The sequence below is a fragment of the Patagioenas fasciata genome, chromosome 13, assembly GCF_037038585.1.
Source record: "Patagioenas fasciata isolate bPatFas1 chromosome 13, bPatFas1.hap1, whole genome shotgun sequence".
Lineage (NCBI taxonomy): Eukaryota > Metazoa > Chordata > Aves > Columbiformes > Columbidae > Patagioenas > Patagioenas fasciata.
In genome coordinates, this window is record NC_092532.1 from 20,147,626 (window position 1) to 20,166,069 (window position 18,444).

At 36.8% G+C, this 18,444-nt stretch overlaps 1 protein-coding gene across 12 annotated transcripts; it reads left to right on the forward strand.

The window, feature by feature from the left end:
- Positions 1-444: 444 nt before the first annotated feature.
- Positions 445-17,998, forward strand: TERB1 (telomere repeat binding bouquet formation protein 1). 12 transcript variants are annotated; one of them, XM_065848231.2, is made up of 22 exons: positions 445-667; positions 1,838-1,909; positions 2,566-2,624; positions 3,251-3,361; positions 3,549-3,677; positions 4,141-4,272; positions 4,723-4,783; positions 4,881-4,996; positions 5,129-5,251; positions 5,800-5,952; positions 7,025-7,156; positions 8,013-8,138; positions 9,143-9,300; positions 9,761-10,116; positions 11,704-11,765; positions 12,673-12,765; positions 13,007-13,174; positions 13,656-13,736; positions 14,996-15,109; positions 15,507-15,619; positions 16,115-16,342; positions 16,907-17,998. In XM_065848231.2, the coding sequence occupies exons 2-22, from the start codon at positions 1,905-1,907 to the stop codon at positions 16,934-16,936; spliced, it is 2,550 nt and encodes an 849-aa protein (XP_065704303.1). In that variant the 5' UTR covers positions 445-667; positions 1,838-1,904; the 3' UTR covers positions 16,937-17,998. The 12 variants fall into 12 exon arrangements, 11 of the variants coding, with proteins under 11 accessions (XP_065704303.1, XP_065704308.1, XP_071670442.1 ...); XM_065848236.2 differs by having other exon boundaries at positions 16,289-16,342; XR_011741248.1 differs by lacking the exon at positions 15,507-15,619 and having other exon boundaries at positions 16,289-16,342; positions 16,907-16,920.
- The last annotated feature ends 446 nt before the right edge of the window (positions 17,999-18,444 follow it).

Here is an 18,444-nt window from a genome sequence, read left to right on the forward strand (position 1 = left end):
GGGCGGTGGGGAAAGGGATTGTGTTCCTGAAAGCCTGTTTTTTTCAGCTGTATTGATCGAGTGAAGGATTCTCTTCCTGTTTTGTCTTGTACCTGTCAGGTGATGGCACACTCTGTGTTGTGCTGGCGTGCTGTCCAAAATACCGGGAATGGAAACTGAGCTGCATTGAAAACCAAAAGGTTTCCCCCAGGCCTGGGGCTGGAGCCATACGAAGTGTCGGACGGCGCTTGATGTGGCCGAAGGGCTCTGTCTGTCTCCCGGAGCCCGAGCGGACCGCGGCTGCGGGGCCTCCGTGCCCGAGCGGCCGCCGCTTCCCCACGCAGCTGCGGCTGCTGCTGAGGGGCCGGGAAGCGCGAGCGGCCGCGCGCGCCGCGGCGGGGCGGGAAAGGCGCGCGGCTGAGGGCGGCTGCGCGGAGGGGCCTTCTCCTCAGGGCCGGGACCGCGGGGTGACCCGGGGCCGCGGTGGGGCTGACCCGGTACGGCGGAGCGGCTGACCCGCCGCCGCGGTGCTGACCCGGTACGGCGGAGCGGCTGACCCGCCGCCGCGGTGCTGACCCGGTACGGCGGAGCGGCTGACCCGCCGCCGCGGTGCCAGTCGGGCGCACCAGGGGGGGCCCGCGGGGCCCTTCGCGGTTGAGCTGAACCACTCCCGCTGTCAGATCGACAGGTAATCCGTGCCCTATTTCCCATCCTCTTGATGTTCCACATCCCTCCCAGAAGCTGGCAGGAGGAGAATTTTGCCGTTTCATCTTGAGACTGTTGGCCTTTTTTTATTTTTAAATCTTTTATGTGTTCTTCCCTTTTTATATTTGGGATGATCCAGAGTACTTCTTAAGACTTCTACTTCAAAGCCTAACTGTAATAATGAGCTATAAATGATACATGGCTGATTGGAGAGGGTGGCGGGATGGGATGAACACTGAAATAGCACGGAAAGACTTCAAAGGCCTGTTAGACTGAGCTGCATTTCTCAAGTCAGCAGTTGCACCCTCAGCTGCTGCTGGTTTTGTTTCAAAAGGACACCAGCAACCCAAACTTCTGACACACAGGATTTGACCATTGGGTTTTAAAAAGAACAAATACCCCTGAGACTGACGGTTTCTAACCCGGTGTGTCCTCACGGAGCTGAGTCCAGTAGTCCAGGCCCTGACCGGGCACCTTCCCATCAGCCTCCTGAGCTCCACAGCCTCCCGTGTCCATCTGAATGTTCAAGCTCTGTGCTCTAATGCTGCTGAACAAACACATCCATATATCCACTTCTTTAAGACTCTAGTTTTGAGGTTAGAGGAGATGTTACTAGGTTGTTTCCCATAACTGGTGGGGAAGAGGTAATGTATTTTATAGGCAACGTTTACCAGAAGTCTGTAGCAAATCCTGTAATTCATCTTTTCATCTTTGCCCTTTGATGCAACATCAGAATTGAGCTATTTGCATTTTAATGTCGGCTGTCTTATAAATACTATTTTGTGTGCCTTCTGTATGTTGCAAAAAAAGATCCAGTTGGGGTCAAGACCTATCTTTCTATAGCATTAAAAAAAAAACTTGTGCTGCTTATATTTAAGGTTCCTTAATTGTATAAATGTGTATTTAAACTTTGAAATTAGCTCCAAAGTGAGCTCATTTTACAGCCTTTCTTTTGTTAAGGAATATGTAGGTAGTTTTTGTTTTCTCTTAGGCTAGTAGGGTGCTATCAGTTAGAGGTAAAAAGACGCGAGGAAGACCTGAAACTTTTCTGCTATTGTGGCAGGATTAGATTTGCAAGAAGACAAAATGCATATACGTTATCATTTCTGAAAGGGTAAAGGAAGATAAACTCTCTTCAAATTTTCTCTCCAAGGGACTGTCTGTGCTGCCAAACCTGAATTTCCCTGTCAGTACTGCTTGACTAACTCGGATGCTGGCACATGAGGTTTGTGCAGAATCAATGCTGTGGGGTTTTCTGGTTCACACGGTTCATGTAATGTGATTTCTTTGGTGAACAAAAATAAATTCTTACTTTAAGAAAGAATGTCTCCATTTATGCTCATTGTCTTTGGTTTTGATCAATTCTGATAAAACAACATAGTTATGTTTTAGTGGCTCACTGAGTAGCTGTAGTAGAATGAATGCTTTATAGTGGATGTCAGACACACTTGATAGTCTGCATAACGTTACTTGGTGGCCTTACTGCCACTTGTTGGCTGATGACAAAGTTGGCAACCTGTTGTAGGGAAAATTTGATCAGACTTGTTGTGATAAATGACACAGAGATTGGTATATTTTTATTGATGGGTGTTTTCTGTGCCCCACGATAGTAACATGGAATCACTGATTTTTGCAAAATGTTAACTGTAAAAACATAATAACAAAACAGTTACAAATGCAGTGTTACGATAAAAATACTGTGTTTCCAAAGGAAATCTTTGCCATTCGAGAGCATATTAACCTCTGTGTCAAATGATAGTGTAAAACCAAAAAAAAAAAGGGGTGTATTTTAAGAAAAATGATTTAATTTATACTGCATATGATATTACAAACACTGCTAATCTAAACAGAAAATAAACCACTTTTTCCTTGCCGTTGTAGAACAAGAACAGGGATACAACCAAAAATGGATAATCAGAAGGTGCAGAAAAAACAGTGTGGTAAGGGCAAATCTAATGGCAAATCTTGCAAGTGTTTAAAATATACAATATCTGCTGTTACTGTTGCAAATAATTAGGAAGTAAGTCTTTTTATTATACCCAAGAGACTAAGAAACAGATTTGCAAAGTGGTTTACCTACCTAGAGTTGTATGTAGGTGCCCAGAAAATGCTTTGTGTTAGCTTACTAACCTGACAACCTCTGTAGATTCACTCTGTAGATTTTAATTTGCATTTTCACTCTGAACATTTTTCTAGTTATAGATTATTAACTTAAATACACTTAATGTATTATGCCTTGCAGTTGTGACTTCAATATTCAGTAATTTACATCAGATTTACTAACGGTTACTGATAGTTAAAGGCCAGAAATATTAAAAGGGAGCTGTTACTTTAGCAAAGGAATCATGCTCAAATAACATACTATGGAGAAGAATATTTTTATGTTAGGTATGTTTGTCATTTACAGATGGATAGAAGTAGTGTAGCTCTGTTTTGCTCACTGTATTTTTTTGCTTTTAAAAGTGTATATGTACTACATTTTTGGTCAAATTTATTGTAATACTAAATGGATCAGTATAAAGAAAATATAACAATTTGCATGAAGTTTTTTTGTGTTTGCTCTTAGATATGAAAACAGATCTGAACTTACTGCTTGAATGCCTTAAATATCAGATGGACTGCCCTGCATCTCAGAAAGAGGCTTTGATCACTATTTATTCGATTTGTCAACAAAACAGTAAGAAGCATTTTTCATTAGAAACAATGCAATTTTATGATCACAATAAATGCTAAGAATCTGGTTGTCACTGTAAAAAATATCTAAAGGATGGAAGACTTGAGAAGTTATAGAATCTTGGACCATTTTCATTTTACAGAGAAACAAAAGCAGAAGTTTATTTTTTGTTCTTTCTTTTCTGTTGTAGGTGAAGCAAGTGAATATTTTCGAGAAATTGGTGGTTTGATGTTTATAAATGATCTTGCAAAGTCAAGTGTTCATTGCATAGTGAAGGAAGCGGCTTTGTTTACCTTAGGAATTATAATAGAGAGTAATGGTAATAATAAGTAATATTATTTGTATTTCTGAGTCAGTTGTGATCCCATGTTATTACTTGTGCTTTGTCTCTGTTACTTTTTTGGTCTCAAAAAATTAGATTACAAGATTACTGCCCATGACTTGAGCTGATAAAGTTGCTACCATTTCACTTGTCTGTCCTCAGATTTGGAGAAATACCTTATTGATTGGTGCAGACAGCACGTCTGTATGATCCCTGTCAGCTGCACCACTCTTCCTCAGCAAGTGTTCAGTGACTCGTAGATTGTTCCAAAGTTTGCGGAGGTCCTGATTGCATTAAAACTAACTACGGGAGGAAGCCCTCAGTCACTTTATAGCGGTGTTCTATCTCCACTCACCATATACTGGATGCAACTGAGACTGTAGTTACTGTATTACAAATATAATTTGGGATTTTGAATGGCTTGCTTTAGGACTTAATGGTTTTTATTTTCTGGTTTCAGTCTATTGTCAACAAACCTTGTGTACTTCTGCTTTGTTTGAAGACCTCATTTTATTTTTAGTTAATAAGGATTCTGGTGTGAACTTGAAAAGAATGTCTGTCTATGTCATCTTAGTACTGGTTTCAAATAATAGTAAGTTGCGTTTTTTTTCTGTTTTATAACTCCTTTTTTTCTATCTGCCAATCTGCAGTACAGACATTTGTAACATTCAGTAACCAATGTTTTGGTAAATCTAATTTATAAAGATGGATGGTTGATGTAACTGAACCTGAAGTGCGTAAGTAGATCGTTGCTTACTGGGATTTCCTTAAATAGCAGAAAGTGTTGTAGTCCAAAAACTGAAATCATAGTTAAGAAAAAAAAATGCAAACCAGTAGTTTCTGACAATGTATAGAAAAAAATAGACATAGAAAGAAATGGAACATTTTTGCCAAATTGTTGCTGTGATTTTTGTTTTGTGTTTGTGGGCCATATATGCTTAGGAAATGAAAATAGAATGCACATATGTAAACTAAATGTGACATTAAGAATTTTGCCTCAAGTTGCATGTGTCTTCGGAGTCTTGTATATGTTCTTTTTTAGAAAGTGGGCAAACCTATGTCAGAGATACAGGCTGCATTGGTCTTCTGCTACAGCTATTCAGGTAAACAAACAGTTGCAATTCAAACAGAAAAATTATAGACTATTTGGGACTTATATTTGCTTGCCGGTTTGGGACTGGTTTGCATTGTTCTTTACAGAACAACTCTTTCCACATCTGAGATGAATCTGTCAGATGAAAATACTAATGAGTGCTATCAGCTGTGGTCTTCAGTCTGCAGTACTCTCTGTGCTTGTGTTAACAATCCTCAGAATGGTAAGTGTTGCTGTTAAAATTGTGAAAAAAGTTTAAAGTATTTCTCCAAGGTGACAACAGTTAGTTTTCATTTTTACTGTTCAACTGAAATTTCAGATTTTGATTTGGGTTTATTTGTTTTTATTTTTCCAGAAGATAATCAAAATATTTGCTGTTCAGTCTTTCCGTATGCCAAAGAGTGGCTCGAAAGTTGCACAGAACCTGAGATAGTTCGTCCTATTTGTTCATTTGTTGGTCTCACAGTTGCAAATAACTGTAAGTGCAGCTCAAGCTTTAGATAGTTTTTCTTTTCCAAAAGTAAGGTTAATTCAACTGTTAAATGTTTTATTTATTTCTGTCAATCTACAAATTCTTTTGCTGTTCTTCCAGCTTTTACTCTGAAAACTAAATTCCACCATCTTTACTTGCACTGCATTGTGCTAAAGTCCACAAATCGCTACAAACTGGCTGCATTTAGTAAAGTCAGTAAGAACCATTTGGAAGCTATTTTGATTAGAAGTATTTTACAAATATAAGTCATATTCACATCTCTGAAAACCATAACTTAGGTAGAATTCAGGCATAATGTTTGCTGTTTGTATGCATGTTTTAGGGGCATGTGTTTCCTGTAACTATTTTAAAAGGCGATTATGAATTTTCTTGAGATTTATATATATCCAGCTTCATTTCTGTTGTATGGATGGAAAGTTAATGATTAATACATGCACAGAAAAATTGTGATGACCCAAATTGATAAAATGCTAAAACAATTTGAAACTTGTATTATTTAAGACACATTTTTTTCTTTTTTTCCCCCCACTAAGCATATGTGCAGAAATATTTTGTTTCTGTTGGAGGACTGGATACGTTAGCTAAAGTTCTCATCAAGCTGATGCGTGATTCCTGTATGAGTCACTCTAGCACAAAACTTGCAGTAGTAGTAACAAAGACTCTGGATGCCTGCATTGCTAATGACTGTGAGTGAAAAGCCTGCTACCATTTTTTACATATGGTAATTTTAAAATGCAATTTTTAAAGTCTCATTTTGGTGGAAAAAAGTGCTATGAGTGGATGCTAAAAGGCAATTAAGTTATATACATACCAGTTTATATTACAGATTTTTTAAAATTCAAACATGTCTATGGGGAATGATTCAGTTCATCCGAGGTTGGTTGTTTTCCCCTTGTTGCTAAAATAAACATAGTGAAACTTAACCTATACTGAAAATGAAAAATAAGATCCTGGAGCTAGTTTTGTGTAAGTCAGCTTGGATCCCAGAGTTAAGACCTGTGTTTCTGTAAACCTATGTGTGAGCTAATAAGTTCTGTAAGCTTTAGTAACTGGGTCATGGAGCTGAAAATGTGATATGTCTGTACAACACATCTTCACCCTGATTTACTCTCTGGATAGTCCTGTCCTAATGAGCTCTTTGTATATTCCATCAGAAAATTTTGAGAAAGCTGGCCATGATTATTTCATTTGACGCTACTGCCATAAGTGCTCGCTACCAGAAGTTCAAAGAAGTTTAAAACTGTATACCTGCACTGGTTTGGAGCCTAGTTTCAGAGAATTTGTTATGTGACAGGTTTAGGTTTCAGCATGTAATTACTAGCAGTGGTGTTCCCAGATCCAGGAAAAGATTACCCTCTACCAGAAAATTTCTTGGCTCTTTTTGTGGCAGATAATCCATGTGTCAAACCTTATTGTACTCTTGCTCTGTTCTGGAGCTGATAAAGGGTATGGAGAAACTCAGCAGAGGTCTACAAAACTTGCATGTTGCAAAGCCCTTGTTTATCTGATCTTCTACCACATTTCTATACAGCACGATTGGGGAGAAAGGGCAGTGTTGGATTTGGGGAGCAGCATGGGCAGAATTACTGCACTGGAAGGGATGTCATAATTTGAAGTGTTAAAATGAGAGAGAAGGACTGTGCAGGTCCAAAGCTTGCAGAGGTCTGTAGAGTTCCCTTGAAAAACAGTGTTTTATGCTTGGATGATGCCTGTATACTATCTAGTTTATTTTTCTCCAAATTATTTTTAATGTAATAGCTGCCATGGGTGTTGTCTTGACAAAGTATCACACTGTATCAGAGCTACTGAAGCTGCTGTCCAATGACACTCTGGATACAGGAGAAAGAATCAGTATTATTCTAACAATTGGACACTGTACTGAAGTTTCTGGTAAGATTTTTTGTTTTAATTTTTCCTGTCAGTTTCTGCTAAGTTCTCATACATTATTTCAATGGTGTCATTTCATCAAGATGGGAACATGAGGGAAAGTTCTGTTCACAGAATCACAGACTGTCAGGGATTGGAAGGGACCTGGAAAGCTCATCCAGTGCAATCCCCCCATGGAGCAGGAACACCCAGCTGAGGTTTCACAGGAAGGTGTCCAGGCGGGTTTGAATGTCTGCAGAGAAGGAGACTCCACAACCTCCCTGGGCAGCCTGGGCCAGGCTCTGACACCCTCACTGAGAAGAAGTTTCTTCTTAAATTTAAGTGGAACCTCTTGTGTTCCAGATTGAACCCATTACCCCTTGTCCTATCATTGGTTGTCACCGAGAAGAGCCTGGCTCCATCTTCCTGACACTCACCCTTTATACATATTTGTAAACATTAATGAGGTATAATATGAATACTCAGAAAAAAATGTTTGCTATAGTATTTCATTTTTAAATTTAAAAACCTGTTAACAGATAGCATCTTCAAGAGCTTTGAAGAAGTAGACTATTATGCAAGAATTCAGAGCTGGGCTTAGGTATCTTGGGGGAAAATTTATCCAGACCTGAAAACTACTACAATACATATACCAAATAAATCTTTTTGAACTCTGTTTTTAATGGCCCTTGATATATACAGCTTATGTCCACTTTACATAGCTATTAATTTTTTAAAAAAGCTATGTAACAGTATTGTTTTTGAAGTAGCATAACCAGTAGGTAACCCTGAAATGTTTTGCCAGGCTCCTCAGGGCTTTCCCAAGCATATGTGGTGAAAATATAACACTTTTTTTTTTCTTTACAATGTCCTATTTTAGAAGAAAATCAGTGTGAACTGCTCCAGAACAATGGTCTTCCACTTATGATTCAGGTATTAACTGAGTCTCAGGATGAGGAACTAAACAAAGCTGCTACTTTTGTGCTGCAAAACTGCAAACAAATGAGTAAGCTTACTGTTACTGCTTTAAAAATTACAGAGATGACTTCCATCTTTAAGTTCTGTAGACTTTCGAAATGATTTTATCTGTCGTGGCTTTGTTACTCTGTGTACTCCAAGAGATGTTTGTATTCTGCAGAAAAGTTGCGTACTGGTCACCATGGACTGATTATGGGATTTAAGTAGAAAAAATAAAAGTAAAAATTCCGACAATGTTGCCATAATGCATTTATGAATCCAGTAAATTGAGACCCAGTTCTTAAAAGCTTTCCCATCTATAAATCATATGCAAGATATTAACATTGTCATTTAACACTTAGTTGGCACTCTATTCCTGGATGTGTGCCATTGTACATAGAGGTGAAACCAGTAGATAATCAAGCCCGAAATCACTGTGAATACAATTATTTTGCAATATTAAAAAACCTTGATGTTTATTTTCAAAGTAGAGTGTGTTTTGAAGTGTCTTGTTCGTTTGTTTTGTTTTAATTAACAGTATAATACTACCAATGAAACAGAAAGACACCTTGTCCTTTAGTCTCTAAAGCATGAAAGGTATTATGCAATTGATAATTAGTAAAAAGCATGTATCTGTGTTTTTGTACTGAAAACTTAACTGAGAATTTTGTTTAGGATTGGAGGTGTGTGGTGATTTTCACTGTCCATTAATATGGAGTTGTTTTTAAAAAAAAAGTAACCAGACCCACACTTGTAAGGGACCTGTAGAGTTAAGATTAAGTCCATGATAAAGTAATTTTTTAGAGCACAGCATCATTGTGTGAACAGCTTATAGTAACTACAATTGCAAGCTCACCTCTTATAACTGTAGTTTATATTAGAAGTGTATTAACATTTATATGTAAATTTCAATTAACAGTAATACAAAATTACTGAGAGATTATATTTTGCATTAAATTATTTGGGCCTCAGCATGCTAAAATATAATAAATACTTATTAGCGTGTTAATGGGTAGAATTTGCAATATTAATTTTGATTTATATTCTATAAAGCTGAACAGTTGTCCCTGCAAATAAATGATAATTCATTAAACGTGAACAATGCAGAAGAGTTGGACGTGCGAGTCAGAAAAAGAAGTCTACAAGACTACTGGAAGAAAGCAAAAGAAATTTTACACAGAATACAGTTGATGGAAAAAGAGCATAATGAGGTGGGCCTATTTACTAAAATAGGATCAAACTGAAGCAGATCTTTCTGGAGTTTAGGGAAAAATAGAAAGTAAACCCTTAAGATAATATCAGTGTGAGCTACAGAAGTGAGGAAAACATTGGATATGTGTGAAACTACGACCTGCACCTTTTACCATTACTGTGTATCATACAAAGTTACAAGTATGCAGGGCAATCAGAGAATGCACACATCTGTATTTCTATGAAGCATTTTAGTTTATTATAAACCCAGCTTTTCTACAAAATTGAGATCACTTAGGTTGGAGAAACAAGAGTTGGATTTGCTGTCTTGTTTGCTTTTGATCAGGGGGTTTTGAAGCTTCTCTGGAATTTGTTTTACCTTCAGAATTACACTGGTCTATCCTACTTAGTGTTGTTGCTAGGTTTATTTCCTGTTTTTAAAGAGCTTGTGTAGTTGCTAACTAGTATTTTTTGATACAGGAGAGAGTGCAAGGAAGAGTATTGGTAGACAGGTCTTCAGAAGCCAATACTGAAGCATCAAAATACTATGAAGTGAATCCTGCTGATCCAAAAATTTATGTAGAAAGAACACATAAAGAAGTACACTGTCCACAGTTGACCTCTAAGTTGGATGATCATGTTCTTGCTCCATCTACTCCACTGAAAAATGGAATAGTGAGCACTGTGGATCCAGTCAATGCTTCTACTATACAAAATGAACAGAGTAATATTATTCTGCATTCGCTTAATGAACTGCAAACAGGCATAGTACTTCAGAGGCATGGTATAAATGAAAAAACTGCTTGTGTCGAAAATCAGTCTGTTCCTCAGGTGAGGTAAGTATCTTATACCTAAGCAGAAATACTAAGTTGATTTTCTTTAGTAATTTCCAAATGGAATGTTAGCCTTTCAAATTATCTGTTAGTAATTATGTGTTTTTCTGGTGGCGAAAAGGCATAGGCTTTCAGGGGCTCACTAGAGAGTATTCTGTAGAAGTGTTTTTGACAAAACAGATCAAAGATTGTGGGCAATGTAGTAATAAAAGCTTCTGATCTTTATCTCTGAATGGCGGGCTTCTGTCAGATTGTATAGAGAGCCATGCTCTAACGCCTTCAACATAGTGTTGAAAAGCATCTGTAGTTTTTGCCTCAAAATTCTCACTGATTCAGTCGATCAAGATTGGACCCATTTGTTTGCATGAAACCACAGAGACTTCTGTGGTATGCACTTACTAGGAAAACAGCACTTACGGAACCGCTCTGCAAAAAAACTGAAATTGGAATGCCAACAAACTAAGGAAATCTCTCTGCCCACTTTTCTCCCCTCGTGTTCAATTGCTTCCCTGCATGGGAAGAAAAGGAGTCTTGTTTAGTCATTTACTGTTCCCTTGCTTGTTGCTCTCACATGAATACTTATCATCTTTGTTTTTTTTCCCTGCTTATGACTATCTTTCCTATTGATAAACAAAAAATTGATGATAGGCAACTTCCAAGAATAAATACAGATTCCATTATCTTGAGTTTATATCTGGAATATCCCTCAAGGCAGGCAATGAGAGAATATGAACAAAACTATGTTTCTCCTTTTTTTGAGCTCCACATTTTTATTGTGCTTTTTATGCGGCTGGCTGGATCCAGCTCCTCTGCAGTTTCCTTGCATGCTTTATATTGTAACTTTGCAACTACTGCAGAAATTATCAAAAGCTTAGGATATTTTCCGTGGTACATTCAGGTAAATTTTACTTTGCTGCTGAATTTCACACAGCTTCTTTATTTGTTGTTCTGATCTCTGAAGCACAAAAGTGTTAAGAAACTAACTTGGAGTGGGGAGTGCTCTCCTTGCATATGTATTTGTGTGAAAACAGTGGTTACCAGAGCATAACTATGCATGAGGCTCCTTGCTCCTGCAGCAGTTGGAGGTAGTCAAGGACACAGAAAAATACATGATCACCATATCATAGGAGCATGTTGGTTGCAAAAAAGTCAGTCAGTATAAGAAAAAAATAAAATCGGTTACCTTTGAGAACAATTGCTACATCTGGTGAAGGCTAAACTATTTTGAAGACTTTGTGAAGGTTTTAGGTGCGCTGAGTAATCCTTATGTGAACCAGGACTGCAAATGATTCTGGAAACCAGCATCCCCTGAAAGCACTGCATTCCAAATGCTGGCACAGATGTGCTGAAGAGCACAGCAGGGAATGCTCATCACAGATCTCTGGTAAAGAGATTCCTATCACACAGTGATTACATGCTGGGTACCACGAGCCAAATAGCTTGGGATAATCAAATTATTTTTGTATGTTTTACATATTTAATGTGCTTCTTGTTTTGCCTTTGGAATGTGTGTAGTCATTTTACGGGTAAATGTACATTATGAAGTTTGATTATTTTTTTAAAAAATTGTTCACATTTTGATTTTCCCAGCGGACACGTATTTAATCAACCAGCAGAGATTGCTAAAAATATGAAACGGACATGCACATCAGGTATAAGTAGCTAAACATGTTCCTTTCTTGAGTAATTTTGTTCTTAATGACATTTTAATTGGTTTTGTCTCCTATTACCACTGCTTTTTATCCGATGTTATCTATTATTAGATGATAGAGTACACTAGGTATAATATCCTTTATTTGCATTGGTTTGGAATTCTATATTGTATACAATTTTACTAGAAGAATAGTTATTCTGCTTCTCTTCTAAGACATATGTTAGCTTTCTTTTTTTGAGTTTAGCTATTCAAATGAATGTGTAACAGACAGATGTTTTAAGTTTAGTCTGAATACAATCCGTACTGAACAGTGAAAGCCATTAATAAAAAATGTGTAAGGATGCTGGTTTTGTTCTGTACTTGTAAGACTGAGGATAGAGCCTACTTGTGAGAAGGACTTAGGCCTGGAGCTATTTCTGCATGTTGAACATGTGTTTAAGATAAAAGTTTTTCAGATTTGCATTGATCTTCTCCATCTGATACACTTATTTCAGAAATGGGATCTGTTCAATCAAGTTTAGTTTCCTGTTGATTTATAAAATTTATGCTTATTCATTAGGTTAACATTTACCAGAATGGTAGCTCTGCAGGTAACGAAGCTGATCTCTAGGTTGTACCTATTTAATTGGAGAATAAATAATATTCCAATACATCAACATCTGATTCCAAATAGGAATAAAGTCTATAGAACATAGTTAAGCAATTTAAGTTTATAGAGTTATTTTGCTGTGTTCAAAGTGAAGTAATATGCTTTGGGAGAGTGATGAAAAAGTACTGAATTAAATGTAATTAATGGATTTACAAAAATGTAAATGCGATCCATTTAAATGGTATGCTGATGCATGATTACCATGGCCAGAGACAGATTGCATTTTCTTTCTGGTTTCATTTCCTTCCTAATTTAGATCAGCATGCATTCTACCCAGAGATAACCAAGGAAGAAAATTCTACTTCAGCTACATCTGCATCCCATAAGATGGCAAATTTAAGGTGTTTAGGTAAATATTATCTTAGGTCTTTCTTTCCCGAGTCCATGAAAGAAGACTTAATGAGACAGCAATGCAGTAAGTGAACTGACTTCACATAAATTTTAAGACCTATGAGAAGTGTGACCTCTTTTGAGATGTGTATTTGGAAAACTGGAGGTCAAATTCTTGATCATAGCGAGCAAAATAAAATGTTGGACTTTATGATAGGTGCTTTATCAGTTGTGCTGGAAATATCCTTTTTTTTCCCCAGGTTGTACAGCAGGACTGCCCTTCAATAGCAGAACCTTTACCAAGGTGTTGCAAAGTTGTCCATATCTATGTGACCATCACAAAGTCATTCTGGAAGCTGAAGAAAGATATAAAAAAGAACTTCGCAAATTGGCTGGTTCGAACAACAGTAGATATGCAACTTATGAGAGTAATTCTGATATTTTTTGTAGCTGTAACTATTGTTTTAAATTGCATTTAAAATTCTGAACTTTATTTGATGCAAATCTGATTGTCCTACTCTTGTAAATACACTCTAATTTACTAATGATTTGTAGTACATGAGATCAGAACTAGCCACTTTTGTTTTGAGGATCTTGTGTATTTCTTTGCAGTAGTGATGCATCCTCATCGTAGGCTTTGATGAGGCTTTGTCCCGTTTACCAGAGTTAGTCAAGTACTATAATAATAGAAGGGAATATATTAAGTTGAAGTAAGTGTGAATGGATGTATGACATCATAACACGGTCATTTGATTGTAATATTGCATACTTATGGATGTAAGAGCCTTATAATTCTTGATGAATTAAAAGCGCATCCTATATTTTTCCTGGTTTAAAGGAGGCATTTTTGAAAAGCAAACAGTTACTGCTTACTATCATTTGTACTGATGTCCATCTTCTATTTTCCAGAAATAGTGCTGACCCCGGTGCAGAAAAACAGACTGCATACAGAAATACCAACTTTTAGGAGCAAAAAGGATAGTTCCCAAAGTAAGGGCTCAGTTTGGAAATTAATGCAAAAAGCCTTTACTGTTTAAGAAATTCTTTAGCAGGACTTCGCCATGGGATGCTGTATATAGGGAATTATGTTTGGGTTTTTTTTCCTGTGGATTCTGTGAAAAATCTGTGTATTAGTAGGCCAGAAAATGCATATTCTATAATAATGAAATTGTGTTATGCACATTACCTCACAATGAAGTTATCTGGTGCTTTCTTTGTAGATACTACTTTGAATCCTGTCAGGGTTACTTCCATGCCATCTGGTATTTTTCAGTTTTGTGGCATTAATTTTTAAAATGGAGAGGTATAGTTGGGATCAGAAAACGGTACAGTTGCCTGTTCCTGGATTCAGCATCACTCTACTACACAGTTACAGCCATGCTATCCTATGATACCTGTTTCTGTTCCTGCTTGGAGCTCTGCTAAGGACTTGGGTCTCCGTGTGCTAAACAGCTAAAGAGTAAACCTTAACATATACAACAATACTAGAGCAAGTAACTGAAAACAGAAACTACAGGAGATCTGTCTACCTGTCCCGTATTATGTGGTATTGAATAAGATGTTATTAGTATCTTATTCTTAAGGTAGAGATGGAAAAGTGAATATAAGATCTGTCACTTTCTGCAGTGCCCTTTAGGAACTCTCTGAACCATCAGTTGCCTGTGAAATCTGGTATTCCTTATAAAGCACAACAACTGTCCATTGGTAAATAGCAGAGTACATATCTTTTACAGTATCTTACTCTGTACTATAGCAAAAAAGTTAATGGTTATGATTTTTTTCTTACTCTGCATATATATATATTTACATAATTCACAAGGAATTTTCTTCAGAATATGGTGTCTGTGGGTACATCCTGCAGAGCTCCAACTACAGCCATACTTTACTACATTCATCAACTAGTAAAAGCTAGTAGATTTTTTAAAATTGTCTTTTCCCCTCTAGATTCAGAAATTAATTAATTTGGCTATGGTAGCTATGGGGGTCTTCTCATTTAAAAAAAAAAAAAAACAAACAAACAGCTTTATTTAATCTCAAGAGCTCATTACACTAGTACATTACCTTTAGCAAGTAGACATTTTCTTAAGTAAACTGAATTTTCAAGTCTTTCATCCAACACCAGACAGTAGTATGGCTGAAAAGATGGTTCTCTCTTAAATTTTAATTCCTAAAACACTACCTGTGTGTTGTGTGTGATTTTTTATTTTTAAGAAAGATGCGTAATATTTTATCCTTTGGGTTTCTTTAAGGTATTCTTTTGACTCCAATTAGAAAAAATAAATCTAATATTTCAAATAGAGATGAACATAGTAAAAATACTAAGCTGACTGACAACTATAACTTGATACCTACGTATAAAAAGTGTGAGTATTACCAGAAAATTAATTCTTTAGTAAGTATAACTTAAAGATCAGGGTTTGCATTTAGGTCAGGGCATTGAGAAAAGCACCTGTGCTTGCTATTGGAGAGAAATGCCTGACAAGTTAAGTACCTGTGTTCTCGTACCTTCAGTCACAGTATTACTGATGTTTGAGTTAATTCCTGTTATTTGCCAGTTGCTTCCAATGCATAAATAATCCTCAAGTGTTAATGTCAATTATGAGAACAAGATTGAATGAAAATGAGGTATTACTAATAAAGCAATATTTACATATTCAAGTTAATTAGAAGAGATGTTCCTTTACAACACCATATTCAGTTTTACAGTAGATTTCAGTTAGTTTCGAGTAACTAAGAGGTTCCTTGTTCACAATTTCATAGCTTTCAAAAAAACCCAAGATGCTAACTTGAAGAGACAAAGAGTCAAAGAAATGTGCAACCAGGAATGTCAGCGCTTAAAAGAAAATTGCATATATTCACTTGACAAGGGTGAGGTTAGTTATGCAAAGCCTAATCATACACTCACATATTTATAAATGTCCAAATAACATCATGATGAATTGCATAAGTTCTTTTAAAGTCACCTTTAACAAGAGCCCAGTAGCAAAGTGAACCTTATTGAAAAGAGATTCTACTCCAGTCCTACTGATTTATCCCTGAAATGAGTTCAGAGTTTTTCAACTGACAGTCCTTTCTGAATAATGGCTATGGAGGTACGCTTTTTCCTACACTTGTAACATTTGCATAGTATAACAGAAACCTCAAGAAAAAAACATACTAAAGGTATAAACTATGTAGGCATGACAGAAATGGTCATGGAAAAATACTGTATGTCAGTAAGCGGGTGACAGTGAAGAAATCTTGAAGAACCATTTTTATCTTGACAAAGCAATCATTTCTTCAGAATTACATAAGATCGTATTATCAGTAATAATACGTTACTTCCAAATATGCAATAGCATTTGAATTTACCTAATTTTTAATTGCAGAAAAATACATATTTGTGGAACAATGAAATGTGTTCCCTGGACATGAAGACAAGAACTTTAAAAAAGAGAAGAACCCGAAAAGATTTCACAACTGAAGAAATTAGCTATCTTTGTAGTGGAGTAAAAAAAATGGGTAATCACTGGAATTTAATTTTGTGGTCTTATCCATTTCAGAAAGGACGGACAAATGTTGATCTTGCCAAGAAATACTACAGGCTACAATTGCAAGTAATCCTAATTTGATTTTCTACTAATCTTATATGTGGTCAGCTCGGTTTTCAGCTTTTGCCCCTGAACTGACTTGCAAAAAAAAGTCAGACCATCAGAATTTGCAGCCCATGGGATTGTACTTTGTGTCAGTTCAGTGCCATGCACGCTGAGCATTAGAATGGTCCCCGAGGTAATTCAGGTGGGCTTGTGCTTCAAGTGAGAACTAAGCTGGGAAAATATCAGAGAACCTTTGAATCTGCTAGTGCCACCTGACAGGGTACAAAGAGAATAGGAATTTCAGTTAAGGACCCTAAATTAATCCCTGTGTTTATCAGGAAATGAGTATTTTCTCTGTTCGATATCTTTTTTGATGATGCTTTGTGAAAATTCTGGTGGTTTTCACCGTGTTTAATGTGCGGTCCTCACACAGCGATGCTCTGTGTGGATGGAGTGGGCAGCATTTCTGCTGTGCTTTGGAAACGAGTGGGAGTGTTTAGTGGCAAGCAATTTTCTACTGAAATGTTTTCTAAAATTGTGCAGTGTTTTGTGTCAACATTTGTCTCTTTTATCTCTATTTTATAGAGGCAAGAAAAAACCAAAGATAGTCAATAACATCTTTCAAGAGCATTTTGGATTTTGTTGCAGAATGTCAAAGAACAGCTTTATTAACGATGAGGTGTTGGCACAACAGTACGAGCCCTGAGAGAATTTAGATTGGCTTGGACTCATGGTTTTCAGGGTAACATTTATGGCCCAGTTGTTATGCTTTGTACATTTCAATCACATGTAATTTGATAAGGTGGTGTTTGTTTTTTTTTTTAATAATGCTAGCATAGCTAAAAAAATCTTTATATGTAAAATTTAATGTTCTTAGACATTTCATTTATGTAACATTCAGTTTGGCTTCCTGTTTGAATCTTTGTATAGTTTGCATTATACCATTGCTAAGAAAAGGCTGTATTGCTAAAATGAGTATTTTATGTCAGAAACTGATAAGTGTTGATGTTGTTGTGTCTGAATTTGTTTCCTCTCAATCAGTGAAATGTTTAAAACAGGTAAAATATTTTGTCATGCGCTTAATGTGCTGTATGTGCAGAAAAATGTATCTGACAGAAAACACCAACTTGCGCGTAGCAGGGAAAGTTTACGTTGGTAGAGTAAGTAAATTGAAATGGAAAGCCTGTGGAAATGTCAACTTCTGGGTAGAAGATTTAATGTGTGGTTCTGCTGCAATATTTCTTGACTGATATTAATGACTGGGAAAACATTCCTGGACCTATGTAAAGTACTTCAGCGTTGAACTAAGTAGAATGCAGGTACTGATAAGATTTGGCTTCTGTTTACAGTTGGACATTTTTGGTGTATTATTCAAGTGAGCAGAGCTGCCATTTCTGCTAATTATACAATTTTTGTACAAAGCTTCAGTGAAAGCCTTAGTAACTTGATTTTTCAATGATAACCTTAGATAAAAAATACAAATTAAATAATATTCTGATAAAGGAATGATTCCTTATTAGTTAATTTCTTATGGAAAAAGTTTAGTTCACTTATTAGCACTAGCTTTTCACTACAGTGTAGCTTGAATGCTGAAAAACAAGCAAGATAACCAAAACTGAACGTCTTGCAGTAAAGATGATGCCAATGAGATAATAAATGGGTCTCCTGATACTCTCAGCTGTTGCACTTTGGTTTTTATATGATTAGAATATACAAGTTTCATAAAAGATGCTGCTTTGAGTAGCTCCATTCAAAATTGTAGTCAAATATTGGCATGCGTATTTGCAGAATATGAGTCAAAAGAGCTACCGAGAGCCGTATGCACAGAGGGGAGATTTTGGTCTGTTACACACTCTACGGTATTTTTCCAAGGGCTCGAAAGCTGGTCTGGATAAGCTGCTACTTTGTTGATGGCATGTACATCAGTAATCTGTATTATCGCCGTCTAAATATATTTCAAGTGGAGAAAACATGCAAGGCATAAATCTTTAGTTGACACAAAGTCAGAATATTGCAATACTGACAATTTACCTAATATTAGGCATGATTTAGGTTGGGGAGGGCCTCTGGAGTCCGTGATCTCAGCTCCTTAGAGCAAGGCTCATCTCAGAGTTAGGCTGCTT